At 38.7% G+C, this 20,848-nt stretch overlaps 3 protein-coding genes across 3 annotated transcripts in view; 2 read left to right on the plus strand and 1 right to left on the minus strand.

Annotated features, from left to right (window-relative positions):
- Nucleotides 1–204: 204 nt before the first annotated feature.
- On the plus strand, nt 205–10,694 carry LOC134651705 (molybdenum cofactor biosynthesis protein 1-like). Its single transcript, XM_063506806.1, has 8 exons — nt 205–355; nt 3,112–3,279; nt 4,710–4,955; nt 6,184–6,247; nt 6,767–6,905; nt 8,243–8,353; nt 9,113–9,233; nt 10,592–10,694. Exons 1-8 carry the CDS (start codon nt 205–207, stop codon nt 10,645–10,647), a joined length of 1,056 nt encoding a protein of 351 aa, XP_063362876.1. The 3' UTR covers nt 10,648–10,694.
- Nucleotides 10,695–11,056: 362 nt separating this feature from the next.
- On the plus strand, nt 11,057–11,581 carry LOC134651706 (cyclic pyranopterin monophosphate synthase-like). Its single transcript, XM_063506807.1, has one exon. It carries the CDS (start codon nt 11,057–11,059, stop codon nt 11,579–11,581), a length of 525 nt encoding a protein of 174 aa, XP_063362877.1.
- A 7,194-nt stretch (nt 11,582–18,775) lies between these two features.
- Nucleotides 18,776–20,848, minus strand: part of LOC134651707 (uncharacterized) — a 46,464-nt gene continuing 44,391 nt past the window's right edge. The window contains exon 30 of the mRNA XM_063506808.1: nt 18,776–20,362. Within this exon, the coding sequence (XP_063362878.1) occupies nt 18,999–20,362 (1,364 nt within the window). The 3' untranslated portion in view covers nt 18,776–18,998. The remainder of the gene's footprint in view (nt 20,363–20,848) is intronic.

Below are 20,848 nucleotides of genomic sequence, written 5' to 3' on the forward strand. Positions count from 1 at the left end.
TAAAAAACTACTTATTGTAAACCAATTATTTTATGACACCAAAATTCAGCTTTAAATAGGTACCTAATAAATAAATAAAATATACAATGCTATCAATTTATTTTTATTTTTTTTTTACTTTTAAAACATTCTCAATTTAGGCTTAATTTTTATTATTATAATTAGTTTTACTGTAAAATTTAAGTCCATAAGGCCTACTCAAGAATGTTTGAATTTCAACAGGTGCCATTACCAGAACAATCACACAATGCAGCCACATCAGTGCCGGAGTGGGCCAGAGCACCACTGGAAGATTTACATGGGAGGCGTCATGATTATGTCAGGATATCACTCACAGAGCGCTGTAACCTGAGATGTAAGTTATTCTTACTGCTTAACCCGTTAAAAACTACTTATTGTAAACCAATTATTTTATGACACCAAAATTCAGCTTTAAATAGGTACCTAATAAATAAATAAAATATACAATGCTATCAATTTTTTTTTTATTTTTTTTTTACTTTTAAAACATTCTCAATTTCAAGCCTTATTTCCACCTTATAGTCTTAAAAATTCTGTTCAAAGCAGACGGGCTGCCGATCGCGTGTCGCGTTCATTCAGCCCAGTTCCCTGAGGTTGGAGCTGCAGGTTACTGGCCCGGCGGCGTTCCCACACCATTCTCCTCAAATCTTGTTTTCCTGCAGAACAGAAGGACTAACTTAACCACTCAAGAGCCTCCCAAACTGCGCTGCGGCGTCCTGGGGCGCCGTGAGGCAACCCCCCTCACCATGTTACCTATCTGTTTCAAATAGCCTAGCTAGGTTAGTGCGCTGCGACCAAAATTTTGAAGATTGGGAACCCCTGACTTAATCAAAACTGCTATTTAAACTGTCAACACAAGGGTCACAAGGTTTTGGCTTGTGAGCAACTAGGGGATGTTTTCACATATAATAAAGACTCAAATTGCATGCATAGCCTATTCACTTATATAACAGTTATAATAAGGCCATCCTTATTATTGCAATTGCCTTAAGGAATGCATTGTATCATATAACAACCAACCAAGGTCATAATGTGCTCTGGAAAAATTGCAATCAATATGCAATTTCAGTATGATACTTTATTTAATGGTGTTAAGGTCTATTTTTAAGTGACTAATTGTAGGAGATATTATTTAAAGCCATATTTAAAACACTTCGTAAAGATAAAGTGGTAATTACGTGTTATCGATTTGTATTACATATAGATTAGGATATTAGCTGTCATTATTTTACAGAAAAACCAAATCAATCAAATATTTAATCGGCATTTGAAAATTTTATTATTTGATACTTCATTGACTCAACTCAGTACATACTGAGACAATAGACTTAATAAACTAGAGGTATAGTTGATAGAATCATACATAATTAAACATACAGATTAAAGAAAACACATAAGTATAAATCGAAATACAAAATTTTCAAAAAAAAAAACCTACTTAGGTACATTTTCTAAATTTAAGTGTATTATGCTCAAGGGCGCTTTAAGATCGTCACATGCATATTATATACATACCTACAGCATAAGGAATTACGGATATACGCGCCACTGCGCTTGCTGATTGTTCTTAACTTCCTATCATTTACTTACGAAGACATGTAAACGACGATTTGAACTTTATTGCGTTGAAATAGGGTCTAATGATATCAATTAAAGTTACGAAGACATGTAAAAGACAATTTGAACTTTATTGCATTGAAATAGAGTCTAATAACAATAGTTAAAGTGTTTATATGTTGTATAATTTTCGTAATTAGTTGGTGCTACGCTATGGCCTTCTCAGTCAACTTAATGGCTCCTCTACACGATGGGCCAGCGCCGGCCACTCCAAGGGACGCAGCCATGCGGTAGAATGAGATAGCAATATCACTTGCTCCCTCTAACGCATAAATGCATCCCTTGGAGTGGCCGGCGCTGGCCCATCGTGTAGAGGAGCCATAAAGGTAGGAAACTAGCAATCGAATTAAATTCCTTAGTCTCGCGGTTATCAAACTGATGCGGATAAGCACGCCATTTTAGTGTGTGAGCGAGACGCTATGCTTGTGTCGTATTTAGTGATGTCTCGCTCGCACATCAGAGCAGTGTGCATATTCTATGTGAAGACCGCCTTAGTACAGGAAAAATAGTGACGCAATATTTTATCCATGAGATAAGTATTGTACCTATCATCTATTGTACTCGTAGCATTATGAATGACCCGCGGTAGATATGATTTGAAGACACAGAAGATTTCTAAGGCTTGTATTGTACCTAATAATACCTAACTATTATAATCAGTGTAATTCAATTGCTTATTTACATAATAATGAGTATAATGACATACTGTTTCAATGTTATTACTGAATCGCGATCAGAAAGGGATTAGAAATAACAGATTTCCATACACTTACGTCAAAATCAATATGGATTGACAGCTATCTCAATCCCTTTCTAATCGCGATTCAGTAATACTACAATACAACTAGTGTAGGTCGTTATCTAAATACATTTTGATAACATATTTCAAACACATCTTAACATAAAATTATCTCTATACCTACGGGTATCCAAAACTATAAATAAACTTTGAAGTAAGCATAAATAACGTAGGTATAATAAATAAGTTATGACCTTCGAGCAATATTTACTTCGGAAATTTTTATTTATCCATATGTGACGTTAACCAAAAGGTACCCTTGGGCACATTGTCGGTTGTCGATAAGGTTGATTTCAAATTAAGCCTGTATGGAAATAGCGCCTTATTGACATCCGACAATAACTACCCTTTTGGTCGAAAATCGGTCAAAAATCGGTCGATAAGATACTTCGATAGGACTGAACTCTATTCTTCAACTTATACAATACCGAGTAGTGCTGGTTACTTAACTTTTAATATAGGTGTAAATTCAAACTTCGCTGAGATATCACAACAAGAGCTGCCGGTTTCTGCCCAATGTTCTCAATTAAGGACACTTTTGTTCCGTTTTTGGCAGTCCTGGGCAGGAACTGTAAAAAAATATAACTAAGCACATTTGGCAGGACAAGGTTACTTTATCATTATTTTACCTTTTTTGACTTAATTTTTATAGTGATGTTCCAATTGTTTGCCAGGTCAATACTGCATGCCGGCCGAAGGCGCGCCACTCTCAGCGCGCGAGAAGTTGCTCACACGCGATGAGCTGACGCGGACAGTCCGTGTTTTAGCCGCGATGGGTGTCCGAAAGTTGCGACTAACGGGTGGTGAACCTACGCTGCGGGCAGATCTACATCTTATCATAGGTATGTGTCTGATCTACTCGTACATCTTGTCATATTGGTCTCTCTTTCTCTCTCTCATTCTCTCTCTTTCTCTCTCTCTCTCTCTCTCTCTCTCTCTCTCTTAGCATTTATCCCGGTTACGTTATGTCAATGCGACTTTCAAACCGATAATGACATATTATACCATGAACTCAAAACCCGGCCTCGGGGCAATGAGTCTCTTAGAACTTATTATCACTACATAGTATAAAACAAAGTCGCTTCCCGCTGTCTGTCTGTATGTATGCTTAGATCTTTAAAACTACGCAAATTTTGATGCGGTTTTTTTAATAGATAGAGTGATTCAAGGGGAAGGTTTATGTATAATTTGTTAACCCGTGCGAAGCCGGGGCGGGTCTCTTGTATATCATTTAGACAGTTTAGGCATTAATTTCGATTCACGGGGGACTACTAATTCCAATAAAGCATAGTTTTACTTCTGGCTGTAAAGGCCTTCCGAAAAAACTCGGTTTTAATTTTCAACGGGGAATTTAGGATAATCCTAACGAGGAGAAGAAATAAGTACTTATCATAGAGCAGTACAGTATTTCCCATTGGTTGGTCACGAGCGAATATTGAGTGGGCCAAATTACTAGGGCATCTGAGCGTATTACCAATAATATTGTATGCCCCTCTTTAAGACGGCCAAGAGGTGGCTCCCAAATTAGGCAGTTTTTTAGGTGAGTCGGAGTCCAGTCAACTTTGGGAACCACTGTCTTAGAGACAAAAGGTCATACTTGCAAATTATTACTACTAGTGATCGTTATCAACGTGCTATATTGGTAGCAAAGTATGGTTGACAAAAAAACAAATAACCAAGTATTTTAAACATTATATATTTCACAAATTATATTTATAATCACTTATCCAAATTATACTGAATAAACGACTAAAATTTGCTTAACATATTTAGCTGTCAGTTGTTCATGTTGATTGGAAAGAATCCATTTTAAATAGCTAAATGACCTTTCTCTAAAATATTGCACGCAACCATAGTTGTATTTTTATGACATTTAATGTCATTTGACGTACATTGTTTTAAAAATATATTAGGGCGGAAAAGGTTTTGTACTGTAAAGAGTTATATCTAGAGGTGTAATCCTAAGATAAGTATTTATTTTATAGTTAAGAACAAAAGTGAATATTCATATGTATTTGTTTTTTCTGCCAACCATACCCTTTGCTACGAAAACTGCACGTTGATAACGATCACTAATTACTAATCACTGTGGCGCAACGACCCGAAGTGGATCTTGGCCTACGACACCAAAGACCGCCATGCTACTCTGTCCAAATCCGTTTCTTTTCTGTCCAGTCGACGGCGCCGAGTTCGCTAAGATCATTCTGCAAGACTTTTGTACACCTTTTTTTAAAAGGTTTTTTGAAATTATTAACATTTTCCAAATGTCCAGAGGAACTCAACAACATCGAAGGCATCACAAGCGTGTCAATGACGACCAACGGCCTGGTGTTAACCCGTCGTCTGCCCACCTACGCTCGGGCGGGGCTCGCAGCACTAAATATATCTTTAGACTCGCTACAGAGTGAGCGATATGAGAAAATGTCAAGAAGACCGGGCTTGAAGAAAGTACTGGCTGGTATAGACTTGGCCTTGCAGTTGGGATTTCCTGTGAAAATTAACGTGGTGCTTATGAAAGGTGAGTATTCCTTTTGTCATACAAACTCGTAGTTCCAGCTGAATGTCGGAGGACGTTTAGTTATAGCGCCATCTATCTGCAAGAGTGCTATCTACATCTACATAGATTTAAAAACCCGTAGCGACATCTATCTGCAATAGTAGAAACTACATAGGTTTGGGCCGGACTCGCAGCACTCAATAAATCTTTAGATTCGCTACAGAATGAGCGATATGAGAAAATGTCACGGAGACCGGGACTTAAGAAAGTACTGGCTGGTATAGACTTGGCACTACAGTTGAGGTTCCCTGTGAAAATCAACGTTGTGCTTATGAAAGGTGAGTATTCCTTTTGTCCAAGCAGATTTAGGTACAATTCGTAGCGACATTTTTAGTTTGGAGTTAGCACCGTTTAATTGTAGCGCCATCTATCTGCAATGGTAGAAACTATATATGCACGGGTTGGACTCGCAGCCCTCAAAATATCCTTAGACTCGCTACAGAATGAGCGATATGAGAAAATGGCGTTATTAAAAGCGATAGTAGACTTAAAAACTCGTAGCGACATCTATTTCTCAGAGTTATAAACTTGTAGATGTAGCTCCATCTATGTGCAATTGTGGAAACTATATTGTATACTCATGAGATTCACGGGACGGTTCGTTGATGCTTAAGCTTTGGATTCCTCCGAAAACGGTGCCGTCATATGACGGCCGTCATATAGCGGCCGCAAAAGACGGCCGTCTTTACGGTGGCGACATGTGGAAAGTACCACGGCGTCATAACACACCGTCATCCACCAAGGTCAAAGCGGGAAATTTGAAAAATGTAGGCGCGATGGGATAACGTCCCATAGAAAATTTGAATTTCGCGCCTTTTCCTACTGACAAGATTTGCTTGATCATCTATAATTTACTTGGAGGATGAAATATCATCAGAAGAGGAAAATAATCGTAGTACGGAATCATTTATTCAAATCTCGTGTCATTTATTCAAAATGGCGTCACCGCTATCTAATAAAACGTTCACGAAACTATCGACACCGTCATGACGGCCGTCATTTTACGTTACGTTGACAATCAACGTAACGTAACGCCGTCTAGGAAACCGCGCCATCTTGTTTACATAGACAACGTTCTAGTGACGTCAGTCAACACTATATAGCGGCCGTAATATGACGGCACCGTTTTCGGAGGAATCCAAAGCTTTACACATCCCTAGGTCACCTAATCATGTACTTCATCTTGCAGGATTCAATGATGATGAAATTATGGATTTTGTGGAATACACAAAAGATCGCCCAGTTGATGTTAGGTTGGTACCTTTTTGTCTAAAATTTATTCACCTGCCTCTACAAAATAATTAACTCTGTTACAAGCTTTTATTTAGTTTCACCTGTCCCACTGTCTCTAGTCTGGGCTATAACAGCGAAAATCGAAGTTCGCAAATTGCCGGCATCTTTCTCTGTCTCTCTAATTAATTATGCCTTCATTGGAGTAAAAGAGAACGACCCCCGCAATTCGCCAATATCGGTTTTCGCGGTAAGCCACTGTAATCAAATCTTGCAAGTTATATTTGACCCACTTCCCGATTTCCTATTGAGCTGAAATTTTTCATACGTATATAAATTAGATGGCAAGGCAATATTATGATGTCATGGAGCTAATCTGATGATGGAGACAGGAGGTGGCCATAGGAACTCTGTGATAAAACAAAGCAAACTAATCGTGTTTAGGGTTTTTAGAATTGTCTCGATGAGTATTGAGCCCGTGGAAACAAAAGTACAGTCAGCGATAAAAGACATGTTTTGTCTAAAACGTATTTTTCTTACAGGTTCATAGAATTCATGCCATTCTCTGGCAATAGTTGGGACGATTCGAAATTAGTACCGTATCGGATAGCATTAAGGACTATTGTGGAAAGACATCCACAGCTGCAGGGGTGCACGCCGCGACCTAACGACACTGCAAGGGTATTGTATTGTCATTGTCACAATAATAGTTCTTTACGAAGAGATATCTATCTCATGGAAGGAGAGAATACGCGCTTTTCGTTAGTTTTTGAAATAGTTATAACTCGCGATTGATTTACTTTTACTTTTCTAAATAGCGTCCTAACCTGTTTTAGTTCGTAAGTGTAAGGCCTGAGTTGACGCTCGAAACGGAGCGTTCAGCGGGGCGTGCAGCGTGGCTGTGGGCTCACGCGTGATGTGCGCAGCGTGCACTAAGGCCGCTCCTATACGCTTGCATTTGTCTAACATGCACGCCGCACGCCTCGCCCCGCTGCACGCACAACTCGAGCGTCCACTCAGGCCTTACACTTAGTTTGTCACTCGCTTCGCACAGACGAGTTCCATAAGCCTGGCTCTTGCAAGCTTTGTTGCGGTAATTGATCGACCAATTGAATTCACAGAACTTACATGCCAGATTAGCTACATTGTCGTAAATTCAGGGGTCGGACAAAAAGTGCGGATGACGTAAAAATTACGTAATCTTGCACACAGGATGATGTTTGAGTTTGTATTTAAACTTCCGTGTGACATGTAGTAACAAAGTAGTATTAATGAAGTAACAAAATAATCGTAAATAAATCCATGGAATTAATAATACAGGTGGTAGGGTGATGTAGTGAATAAAATAAATTTCACGAAACTTGTTACCATAAGGTATAATTATTTGAAATTAGTTAGAACACTTAGAACAAGTCTGTGGGATCCTCAGATAAATAGGTTTAATAGTCAAAAGTGGGAACAGTAGGTAAGATTAGTAAAAATAAAAAAAGATCATTTGATGTTATTATACTTTTATAGCTAAATTTTAGCTAAATATAATAGTGAAGATACAATAGCTAAACAATAACGAAGTCAATTTATTGTTCATCTGATTGACAATGTGTCAGTCAAAAACGTACTTACTCATTTCAAGTGGCGATATCGTTTAATAAAGAGGTTGATAAATGATAAGTGATAATTGTTTATGAAAATCAAAAATACTATTTGAAATCATCCTATAAGTGGTTTGACGTCATCCGCACTTTTTGTCCGACCCCTGGTCGTAATATAGCTAATCTGGCATGTGAGTTCTCGCGCCATTGCCGGCCCACACCGGATTCGTTTACGTAGGTAGACATACACGTGCATGTGGTATACGAGAAAGCACACCGCTTGCGTGAAGTAGATACCTATGCGTGCACGCCGCACGTTTTAGCGCACCTCACGCGCAGCTGATGTGCTCTGGCCTTTAACGTCTCAAAGTTTTTAAACCTGGTTGGTCCTTCGAGCCGGATACTTGACTCTAGACTGTTTCACAGGTATGGCAGGTGCCCGGGTATGCCGGTCGCGTGGGCTTCATTTCCTCTATGACGCAGCATTTCTGTTCAACTTGCAACAGGCTGAGGATCACCGCTGATGGAAATCTCAAGGTAATTTAATAGTTTAACTCGCCTATTTTTATTCACTACTCATAAGTCACGTGATACAGACGCTCTAAAAGTATTGAGATCGAGTTGCGTCGACACTGAGCCAGATCCTGATTTCATTTTTTGCTCTGAAATTGTTATGAACCGGTCATATTCCATATCGGTTTCTGAACAAGAAATTAAAACTGTTGATTGCGCGATGCGGATATCGCTGTCTAAAAATTCGGTTCAATGAAGGCTTAGATTGTTTATCTGCATTATTTGAGTCGGATAATAGGACTCCGTACTGAATCCTCGCTGCTAATAAAACCGATTTTTGAGAACGAAATGTATTTTAGTCTCTTCATAACGCTTGACGCCGATGGTACGTCCACTTGAAGAAATTTGAATATACACCTACATTGCTCCTCAAATTTGGACTTATTGCAATCCTTAATGTCTTAAGTTTTAAAAGACGCGAGTGTGGCGCGGGGGGGGAGGGGGGGGTGAATGCGCTTAAAAACCTTCAACGAAGGGCGCCAAAACCCGATTTCGCTCTACCCTGATCAAGGGCTCGGGCCGGCACTCTTAACAATATAAATAATATAATACCTACATATCTATCTAGGTATACATAAATATGATATTTCGCAAGTAGCAAATTAAAAATGAAATGAAATATTATTTGATGAATGCAATGACCCTATATGAACGAATGTCTTCTGGCTGCCAAATCTTTTTAATGGTAGGTATTGGATGTTAAAATGTCCGTATATTTGACAGGTATGCCTGTTCGGCAACGCGGAGGTGTCTCTCCGCGACGCGATTCGCAGCGGCGCTGACGACGAACAACTATCCACGCTTATACGTGTCGCCCTGAAGAATAAGAAACCACAACACGCTGGTAAGTTAAGTGGTAAAAAAAAAAAAAAAAAAAAAAAAAAAAAAAAAAAAAAAAAAAAAAAAAAAAGTTCATAGTCATGGTATATTGCCATAAGGTTCAATTTTCTTCAATCATCAATTTACTAACCCGGAAGCCGGGGACAATATGCATTGGGTCATTCCCACTAGTTACCACCAAGTTGTTACCAGTGGTAACTACTGGGAATTTTTTTCCCAACTTTTACCACTGGTAACTACTGGGAAGAATTATTCCCAGTAGTTACCACCAACTCTGCTTAGTGGTAACTTACTGGGAATTTTTATTAAATATAAAAACAGTATAAAAATAGTATAGTATAAATTTAGAGTGATTTAATACCTATATAATTATAAGTCGGTTAGAGTTTTAGTAAACTGGCCTTAAAAGTGACCAAAACTATTGAAACAGTTTAACCGGTACTAGTACAAAAACTAAAATATATGTAAGGATAAATTTAATAATCCATTTAGATTATTTTTCAAGTGATTTTATTAGGTAATTCAAAATCACTCTATATTTATACTATACTATTTTTATACTGTTTTTATTAATATTTAACTCTAACAAAATTTTGGTGGTAACTACTGGGAATTATGTTTCCCTGTGGTAAAAGATGGGAAAAAAATTCTCAGTGGTTACCACTGGGTAACAACTGGGTAACAACTGAAGAGAAACAAAAACAGTTAAAGATATTAATAATTAAAAGAAAACTTATTCATAAATGAAACTTACTTACGTATAAGGATTTTCTTCATACGGTTTCTGGTTTATGCCCTAAGCAAAAATAACTGTTTATCTTTCCCCACCTTACTTTACATATATTCTCAGAAAATATGCCTCATAATTATGTAGTATTTTTCACTTAATTTTATATGGAGTCACAGCAATTAGAACAGACATGTTATCTGAGCTTAGAATAAATTTAAAAGTTAGTGTAAAAATTACTGTCTTGGGTGAGACTTGAACTCACGGCCTCTGGACCAGTCTGGTCTGGTCTTACGGTAGATGTCGCTAGGGTTCCCTTGACCCATGTTTATGGTGGAAAGATTTGCTGGCTATGGATGAGGTCTTGGTGGCTCAGATGGCATGGCGCTGGAGTATCGATCCAGATGCCGTGAGTTCAAGTCTCACCCAAGACAGTAATTTTTCCACTTTTAAATGTATTGTACGCTTAATAGCATCGTTCTCAAACGTTTCTGCTTGTTAAAAATTAAAATTAAAACAGGCATGTTATCTGAGAATAGCCGTTGGCCTAAAAAACACATCAACAGAAGCATTCACATCATCACCCTAATTAATATACTTTCATGGGCGCGATGCTATTCTGTTGACGTTTTTAGGCATGCAGAATCTGGCGCAAATGGAAAACCGGCCCATGGTTCTGATCGGGGGGTAATTCCTTCACCTTCACAGCTAAGCGGCCGACGGAGCCTACGGAGTCCAAACTACAGGGGATCCAAAACATGTCAAGATTAGATGTGAAAGTTCACACGCTTCGGTCTCTAATTCTTCCATTTAAAATCGAAAGTCTTCCTGGTCAGAGCGTCCAAAGAATCAGGAATCGGTCCATGGACATCAAAAGTCTACAGGAGATCCAAAGCTTGCCAAAATACTTAAATGTGAAAGTTCATACGCCTCGTTCAGTAAGTCTTCCATTTCAAATCAAACCTAATCAGAGCGTCCAAATCAGCTCCAAATTCTCGTATTTAGACTCGCCAGGCCTTTGGAAAAGAAATTTTAAACCAAGTGTGCGTTTTTACAGTACCAGCCCTTTCTCGCATTTAGACTCATCGGGGCGAGCGCGAATGGTAGACGTAAGCAGAAAGAGAGTCACCGACAGAACAGCGATCGCCGAATGCCGGCTTAACGTAAGCGCTGAATTAATAAAACTTTTAAAAGATGGCGCATTACCTAAAGGTGACGCTCTAGGCGTGGCCAGAGTCGCTGGTGTATTAGCTGCCAAGCGGACATCAGAGCTAATCCCTTTATGCCATCCACTTCCAATAGACTGCGTCCTTATCTCTTTAGAGCTGCCAGAAAAGGATGACGTTAATACAGTGCATATTACTTGTGAGGTTCGAGTCACAGCGAAAACTGGAGCTGAAATGGAAGCGCTATCAGGCTGTTCAGGGGCCGCTTTGGCTCTATATGATATGTGCAAAGCCGTGGACAAAGAAATGGTCATATCCGATCTTAGAGTCGTCCGTAAGACAGGGGGTAAGAGCGACTACCCCCCTCCGAAGTTAACCCCCTTACCGCCGGTGGAGACGACCAAGCCAGTTGATTGGCCGAAGGAGACCTTTGCCCCCATTAATGTTGTTTACATGTGATCGAGTTGTGATATGCGAAGGGTATAGGTTAGTTTTATTTATAACTACCAAGTTATTGTTAAGTCAGGTACAGTCAGCAGCAGAAGTTGCTAAGTGGGCGAGGTGTTCAAAATTACCTTGACGCGCTCTTATTCTCTTAATAATAAAGACGCGTCAAGATCATTTTGAACACCTCGCCCGCTATTGTTGCTGACTGTACAGTCAAGTGTAAAAATATGGGCGCATATAACTTACTCAAAAATATGTCCCATAGTTCTTAAGTCGCTGACATAAGAGCTATGGGATTAGGGAATGCAAATCGGTTATTTTTTGTATGGAAATAACCGCGGTTTCGGTTAATAACCGATTATTTCCATACAAAAAATAACCGAAAATAACCGATTTGCATTCCCTATATGGGATATATATTTGAGTATGATTGGTGCACCTTTTTTCCACTTGACTGTACTACATACAATCTCACTAATCCGGCACTAATATTGACATAAAAGAGCCGGATATAATATAGGCTCACTTAGTAAATTGGGACATAGAATGATCATGTGTTGTACCACAATTGTAGTGTCGGATTACTGGGTGTACGGCAACATCGAAGTGCCGGATTATCGAGATTTCACTGTAATAAAGTTATGTTATAATAAGATGTAACGTCAAACGTACCTACATGAAACGGTGAATTGTTTAAAATGATAAGTCATAGAAATTGTTAAATCATCTATGTTTTATATGCATGGTGCATAGTCATATTTTTATTTCTTAAATATTTAACCCTTTGACGGAAAAAATACACGAATTCTAAGCATCATCGCCTCTATTTGTCCTGAAAATTCTGCAAGAAGAAAAGCTAGCACGAACCACGCTATAACATCATCTTTTTAATTTTTTTGGGTTATTCCCACTAGTTACCACCAGTTCTTACCAGTGGTAACTACTGGGAATTTTTTTCCCACCTTTTACCACTGGTAACTACTGGGAAAAATAATTCACAGTAGTTACCACCAACTCGGTTTGGTGGTAACTAGTGGGAATTTTTATTCCCAGTAGTTACCACCAAAATTTTGTTAGGGTTAAATACTAATAAAAACAGTACAAAAAAAATAAAAATAAATATAGAGTGATTGAATAAATCATTATTAAGTCGATTAGTGTTTTAGTAAACTGCCTTAAAAGTGACGAAAAAATATTGAAATAGTTTAACCGGTACTAGTACAAAAACTATAATATATGCAAGGATAAATTGAATAATCCATTTAGATTATTTTTAAGTGATTTTATTCGGTAATTCAAAATCACTCTATATTTATACTATACTATTTTATACTGTTTTTATTAGTATTTAACTCAAAATTTTTAGTGGTAACTACTGGGAATAATTTTTCCCAGTAGTTACCAGTGGTAAAAGGTGGGAAAAAAATTTCCAGTAGTTACCACTGGTAACAACTTGGTGGTAACTAGTGGGAATAACCCAAAAAAATTAAAAAGATGATGTTATAGCGTGGTTGGTGGTGGCGTGGTGGTGGTAGGTTGTCTGGAAGAGATCGCTCTTTAGCGATAAGACCGCCTGTTGTTTACCTCTGTCTTCATGTATTATTTGTGTTTCCATGTACATTTATGCTGAGGTTGTGCAATAAAGAGGATTTGTATTGTATTGTAATTTTTGCCGTATAATACCTAAGTGTGCCCTATAAGGGGTTAAATAAATTCTAAATAGCACGACTATTTCCTATGGTATTTATAATATAATGTTATCGTAGTCATTTCTATAGGTACAAAGCTAAGGACAAAACATCAATATCATTGTCAACACCAACTACCACAGTTAGGGTTGCCAGATGGTCGGGATTCGGAGGGATTCTCCCGATTTTAAGCATGTGTTCCCGATTCCCGACCAAGTGAAAATAGTCCCGAAAAACAGCTTCACGTTATAAAACAATAATTTCAAGTTCCGAACTGTCGTCGAGCGAGCCAGCGACCCGCGTCGAGCCCGACAGCGCGCGCGCGGCGCGCGTGGCGAGATTGGGCAGAGCAGCTGACGTAGTGCCAATAATGTAAAATATCGTTGTTTTTAATACAATTAATTTAATTTGATTAGTTTTTTTTCCCGACTTAAGGCCCAAAATCCCGAAATATTGATATTTTTTCCCGATAATAGCGCCTTTCAATCTGGCAACCCTAACCACAGTGTAGGTAGGTACCTACAGTAGGTATACAAAGGTGTTACATCAGCCACTGAAAGTGGGTAGGGCACACGTTGTGCAGGTCATACTGAGCAGCTTTAACTATGGGGCCCCCGTTATCGCGAAAAAAAAATTACTCTCCCATACATTTTGGCTGGCTGATGTTGATATCTTGTATGGGGGTGTAATATTTTTTTCGCTATTTCGAGGTTGGTCCCATAGTTGCTCAGTATGACATGTACAACGTGTACCCTACCCACTTTCAGTGGCTGATGTAACACCTTGTATACTTACCCGCTCCCAAGTTAACAGTTGAATAAACATACCTACCATTTATCATTTATTGTTATGTAGATTATGCCAATTGAATGATGAAACTAGACTGTGACGACTATATAGTTAATATTATTCATGCTATTACTGCCATTGTTATAATCAAGTAAATATTCACTTCAATATGGACTAAATAATGGATAAATTCCATAAAAATTGTAACTTATTTTTAAGAGAAGGGAACGCCCATGAACTGTAGAAGGCAAGCACAGGATGTTAGGAAGAATAATAATTATTGTTACTGTTTTTTTAACATAGCCGTATTTAAAAGAAAATGTGTTATGATGTAATATATAATTGTAATCAATTGATAACTCCAAACAATATTACGTAAACTGGAAATGTAAATAGTTCGTGTAAGTACAACCAGGTGCAACTTACAAAAGCTGTATAAATAAGAGTTATTTATACTATGAATAACTCTTCGAACTTGTATTGTTGAATTGGATAGCTACGTAAATTAATGTAAATAGGTATTAAATACGGTCAATGGATCTACGAATTTATTATTTTATAATATTCATTATAATCATGCACTGACTTAATATAAAATAATATAGTAGTAGTAGTAGTATATAGTATTCTTTATACTATATCAATGTAATCATGTTAAAGTTTAAATTCAGATATTTATAGTTATATACCTATATTGTTCTAAGTATCGCTAGTTGCGATTTAAAACTATGATTGGTTTATGAAAACAGTCTTGAATATAAGTGTTTTAAAACAATAAGTATTTACAGTATATATCAGTAAGTACAAGCTCCTAATGGTTGTTATAGTTTTTATACACATATTTTTTCAATATATCGATATTTAGAAGTTAAACCTTGTTTCATTTTTAAGATTTTTCTTTAAGTGTGCGACGTAAAAGTAAAACAAATCAACTGATATGATGAGTGTATAGGACAATCCTTATTGTTCAGTTCAATAGTACTTTGTAGCAAAGAGAATTGAGTATACGGCATCTTCTATGGTATACGGAGTTATATATATTATAGATCTTTGGTAGTAGAAACATAAACCCGTATGTATGATGATAGCCGCCCTCTATTGACGGAAAAATAAGTTTTATTTTAGTCTACACCGCGTAAGCGTGTGAACTGTACTGCAGGGGGCAGCACCTGCCTATAGGCGTAAAATGTTAAGTTTCTGATTCCGCTAACTAGGTGGCAGATCCTCCAACACGGTCCCTAATGCTCTTGTAAGAATCAAGTGCCAGAGTTCAGGAAATAACCTGTTACGTACCAAAACCCTTGTAAGGGTATGGTACTCTGCTGTTTAGGTATTTCGTAGTTAATAATTCGTTCTGACAAGCTATTATGAGGCTTTCATAGCCGATGAAATTTGCAACTCAAAACAACGTCAGTGTGCAATGTGAAATGCACCTAGCTATATTACAATAGAGTTCAAACTGGTTTTCTTGAAATGGCTAAAGGCGGACAGCTCGCATCATTTCTTCCTGTCCAGCCAGCCTATTATGGATAGCTTTATCCATCTTTATCCACGTGATAAAATAACTGTCACTGTTTAACACCATGGGAAAGAAAGTGACGGACACCGTTTTATCACGCTGTCACGTAGACAAGAACGACCATCATATCCGTACAGATGTCTAAAGATGTAGTACCTGCAAAATCGGTCCCACTACTAAAAACGCAGTGTTTTCCTGTAGAACGTCTCACACCGTGCTAGCCAGTGCGCGTCCAAGCTGAAATACATACAATAAAACGCACAGGCAAGCAATGTGTGCAAAAAGATCCTCACTCGCTATGACACCTGCATAAGGAACCCTAATAAAGAATAATTTAACCTACGCCGCCCTCGAAAAAAAAAACTATCCAAGACATTTTATAAGTTTTTATTGAAGCACAAGATGACAAACATTGAAGCATGCATTTAATTTAATGCTTATCTACATAAGAGGGCTTAAAATTATAACATACCTAATGTATTTTGAATAATCATGAAAGAAACGAAAATAACAAATGTACCTAAGACAACGCCCCTCAAAATATAAAATAAATATCATACATATAGACAATAAGAATTAAACATACAGCACAAGGTGCCTAACATTTTTGAATGTCAAATTTTAATCTACCCCTACGCTAAAATAGTGATGGATATCGTTAATTTCCTATAAATTTACAAATCTGTGTTAGTATAGATATAACTATCGCATATATGTATTTGAATCGTAATAAAATTTGTTATAAAAATGCATTTTTGATTCCATATAGTCTACTATTCCTTCACCAATATATTGAGAAGACTTCGGTCTTCTAAAACTTGAAATGTTCAAATTAAGTATACCAGTATCATACGCACGGTACTGATTGATTACTACAAGTGTTTCAACGAATTTAATATCTATTCGCGTCCTAATCGATTCATATAATTTCATTAAATTTACAATCCACCACAAATATAAAAGATGAAATGAACAACAAAACAAAAATACGACGGTCGCTTGTTATGCAACGCCAAAGTCATTTTTTAGAATACAATAGTTTCACAATTGTATAACAATGACAATACAATAACGATACATATTGACCGTTTAAAAAAGCTAATTTCTGCATCTGAAAAAACGTTAAGTATCATCCTAGATTACAAATCATTAATATAAAACGGTTATGTTCAAACGACGCAATGGCGACCGACGAGTCGAGCGACCGACCGACGACACACTGACGACTGTCGCACGACATCCGTGTCGTGTCGTAAATCTTCATTCTTGATTTTTCCGTGGCTGATTCGGGTGACGTGACGTTTCAGAGGCATTTTGCACACATTGCTAGCGATATCAAACTTGTTATACCTTAATGGAATTTTAAATTATGAACGTTAATTTTTAGATTAGATTTTTAATTTTGGTAAGAAAAAGTGTCAGTTATATTCCATTTCGGCATAAATACATAGTGATAAAAATAACGCTCACCGAGTACGAATGTGTTATTGATTAAATTTCAAAAGTTTCGCGAGTTTCGTAATACAAGAAATATTGCAACATGACAAGTATTTTATCAAAAAAAATTATATACCTATACTTTATTGCACATACCATTCCTGTAATATAAGACTTTAAAATTTGTTTTAAACATCATTGCAACATAAACATTTTGGCAGTCAGTAAGTTAAACATTACATGTATTCCTTTTGTTTAGGCAATCGTGTCAAAAATGACGTTCGGAACATAATAAAGAATAATAATCAATATAATCTTAAAACCGTAGCAGAATTTGAACTTGAACGTGTTAGAAAACATAAGGACCAACCCCGAAACTGAATATGTGTGCGTTCCAAATCGGCTCGCCATGAAGTAAATTTCTTGTCTGCGCGACCCTATTTTTTTTTAATGAGTATAACCATTATATACAAAGTCATGTTGCAACTCGCAATACTCATACGGTGTACATGTAAAGGTGTGTTCACATAGGTGCTCGGTGCGTATTACCTGTCCCGGGCGCTCTACTTGAACGGCCGGGAAGCGCGCCGCTCCGCCGCCGTGGAAAGCAAACACCAAGTCACCAATAAGGCACGTATATTTCAACAAGGTGTAAATATAAAATTAAAATCTTTGGCGTCATATGGTTTCTATCGGCCCGTCTTCGCACAAAGCCAAGGTAAAGCATCGTTGGAAATTATCCAGATAATTAGTCTTTGATAATTATCGCGATAATTATCCGTATGGATGATGCTATATTTATTTTCTTTGAATTCATTGATAGTAAAAAATAATGATTGGAGCGTTTTTTGCAATTTTATTTATAAATTTTAGGTTATTATCAAATCGATAATTACCAGGCATCAAAATAACGGTAATTATCAAGATAACTATCATTGATAATTATCCTTTCGAACCCTGAAAGCATCTGTCCTTGCGACTATATTTATTTTCTTTGAATTCATTGATAGTAAAAAATAATGATTGGAGTGTATTTTGCTATTTTTTTTTATAAATTTTAGGTTATTATCAAATCGATAATTATCAGGCATAAAAACCGCGATAATTATCAAGATAACTTTGCATGATAATTATCCTTTCGAACCCTGAAAGCATGGAAACTACTTGAAGCTGATGCTTTATCTTGCCTCTTGCGATTCGCGTCTATAATATGCATTTGATTACACTAAAGATCGGTTTTCCTAGGATAGCGGTGCCGTCATATAGCGGCCGTCTCCATACTAAATAATACGGCTAAATATGGATGTCGTAGTATTTGTATGGAGACGGCCGCTATATGACGGCACCGCATTCGGAGGAAACCAAAGCTTAAGCGCTTTCCGACTATGGTATACATAAACGTGTATTCAGGCAAAATGTACCATTTTATCAGTTTTCAAATTCAATAAAAGACATGTCTAAGCGATAAAACAGTACCTTTTGCTTAAGAGCGCAACCGATATGTTATTTAGCTGTCAATTTTCTTCAAGAAGACTACAAAACGCGTCGAATCTGCTTCTAACGCAACAGTTTCGATTATAAAATAAATAATTTGTACTTTTCTCGCATTTATCGTTCACGAGAGAGGTGTTTCATTAATCAGTCTATTTACCAACATTTAATCAAATCCAAAAATTAAATTGGCTTTAAATTTACGTCTCATTTGATAAAAAATCGAAACTCGAACATTTTCAAGAAATCTATTCAGATATTTCTACATTAGTGAATATGGCTAAATATTTACCGTTATTTTATAACAAAAACGAATCGAATAATTAAAATTTAAACTAAATTATCCGTCATAGAAATATCATTCCGAAATCAAATTTCAATATCTACAGTCACAGTAAGTTTAGAAATTCTTACCAAATAAGACGGAATACACCATAGTCGGAAAGTCCGCCACGTCCCCGAATCAATTCCACTGGAAATAGCCCGATTTCCATCTTCGGCGCTGTCAAGGCTCCCCTTTGGCTGGCTCGAAAATGTCCTCACTTTTGGTCTCTTCTGTAGACTCTATTCTATTCTCTGTCTCTGTAGACTCTATTCTATTCTCTGTCTCTGTAGATTCTATTCTATTCTCTGTTTCTTTTTGTTCCGGTGCTATAGAGAAGCTAGTGTCTACTGCGTCATTTGCGTCATATAAATCTGGCGTTTCTGTAGCTTCGCTCGCTGGTGCCGTTTCAAATGTTCTAGTTTCTTCTCTCGGGTCGTCTATTGGAGCCTCTACCATTTCCTCGTAACTTTCTCGAGTCTCTAAGTTTGCAGGTTCTTCCGCTTGATGAATATCATCAAAGCTCTGAGACTCAGGCACTTCTTCATATTGCTTTGTCTCTATTTCTACTGGTTGTTCTATCTCCTGATCTCTATCTATTGTACTCTCGGTTTCCATTGCCGCAGATACACTCGCTGGTTCTCTAGCTTCCGGTATTTGATTCCTTGCTGGTTCTTTAGTTTCCACATTTTGTTCCTGACTAGAACGAACGTCCATTTGTTCAGGTTGCTCCGTGCTGACCTCTTTAGGGGCTTCTGTGTCATTAGGAGCCTCCGCGGCCTCTGTAGAAGTCCCTTCCTTCGATTCCTCCGCGGCGCCCCATCTAGACTTCCTGTCTTTCTGCCGATCGGCGCGCGAGCGCTCTTCCCTCTTAGGCCGGTCCCGGTCACTCTTGTCCCGGTCACTCTTGTCCCGGTCACTCTTGTCCCGGTCACTGCGGTCACGGTCACTGCGGTCGCGGTCGCGATCGTTCCTATCGTCAACGTTTCTCCTCCTGTCGTTCCTGTTCCTGTCGAACCTGTCCTCGGGGTCCTTGTCCCGGAACCTGTCGCGCCGGCGGTCGTCCCAGTCGTTTCTGCGATCGTTCCAGTCGCGATCCCCGTTCCAGCCCCGGTCGTTGAACTCTCGGTCCTCGAAGCGTCTGTTGAAGAATTCTGGCGGGCCGTCGAAGGGACCTTCGCCGTCGAACGGTCCGTCGAACGGTCGCGGGCCGTCGAACGGGCGCGGACCGTCGAACGGGGGCCGCGGGCCGTCGAAAGGAGGCCTGTTACCGTCAAACGGAGGACGAGGGCCGTCGTACCTCGGGCCGTCAAACGGCGGGCGCGGACCGTCGAATGGAGGCCTCGGGCCGTCGAATGGGGGCCTCGGGCCGTCGAACGGGGGCCGGGCGGGGCCGTCGAAAGGCATGCGGTTGAAGGGCGGGCGCTCGAAGCGCGGCCCGGGGCCGGGGAAGCCGGGCGGCGGGCCCAGCCCGTTGTACCGCGCACCGAACGGTCCCTGACCCGGGGGGCCTCCCGGTCCGCCCGGACCTTGCTCCATCCATGGCCCTGAAAAGTTAAGTATAGTTTGTAGCTTTCTAATAGACCCCGAAGGCTAATCCTATTGTCTATTGTTAAGAAAAACCGCTCGTGCCACGTGCCACAACCACTTGCATAAAAAATCGGTACTTCGGTTACTGAGTGCCGGCGAGTCGAACGCTACAGAACCAGTCTAAAGTGTGTCATCGAGATGCGTAACAAAGGCGCGTTATCGGAGAGCGCACCTACACTGGTTTTTTGAGCGTTGGACTAGCCCGCGCTCAGGTGCCAAATAGAATAATTAGGACCCTTTTTTGCAGGTAAGTAGCACGTGCGGTTTTACTGAACAATATACAATAGGATAAGCCTTCGGGGTCTACTAGAAAGCTACAAACTATACGGTTGTGAGCACAGAACATATTAAAGAGGTTAGAATGGCTATCGCGCGCAATTAGTATCGGAACCGGTGTCGCCGCTCGTTCCTCTCCACATTTACTAACACTCGCGCAACGGTAG

The sequence above is a fragment of the Cydia amplana genome, chromosome 10 (genome assembly GCF_948474715.1).
Source record: "Cydia amplana chromosome 10, ilCydAmpl1.1, whole genome shotgun sequence".
NCBI classification, from domain to species: Eukaryota; Metazoa; Arthropoda; class Insecta; order Lepidoptera; family Tortricidae; genus Cydia; species Cydia amplana.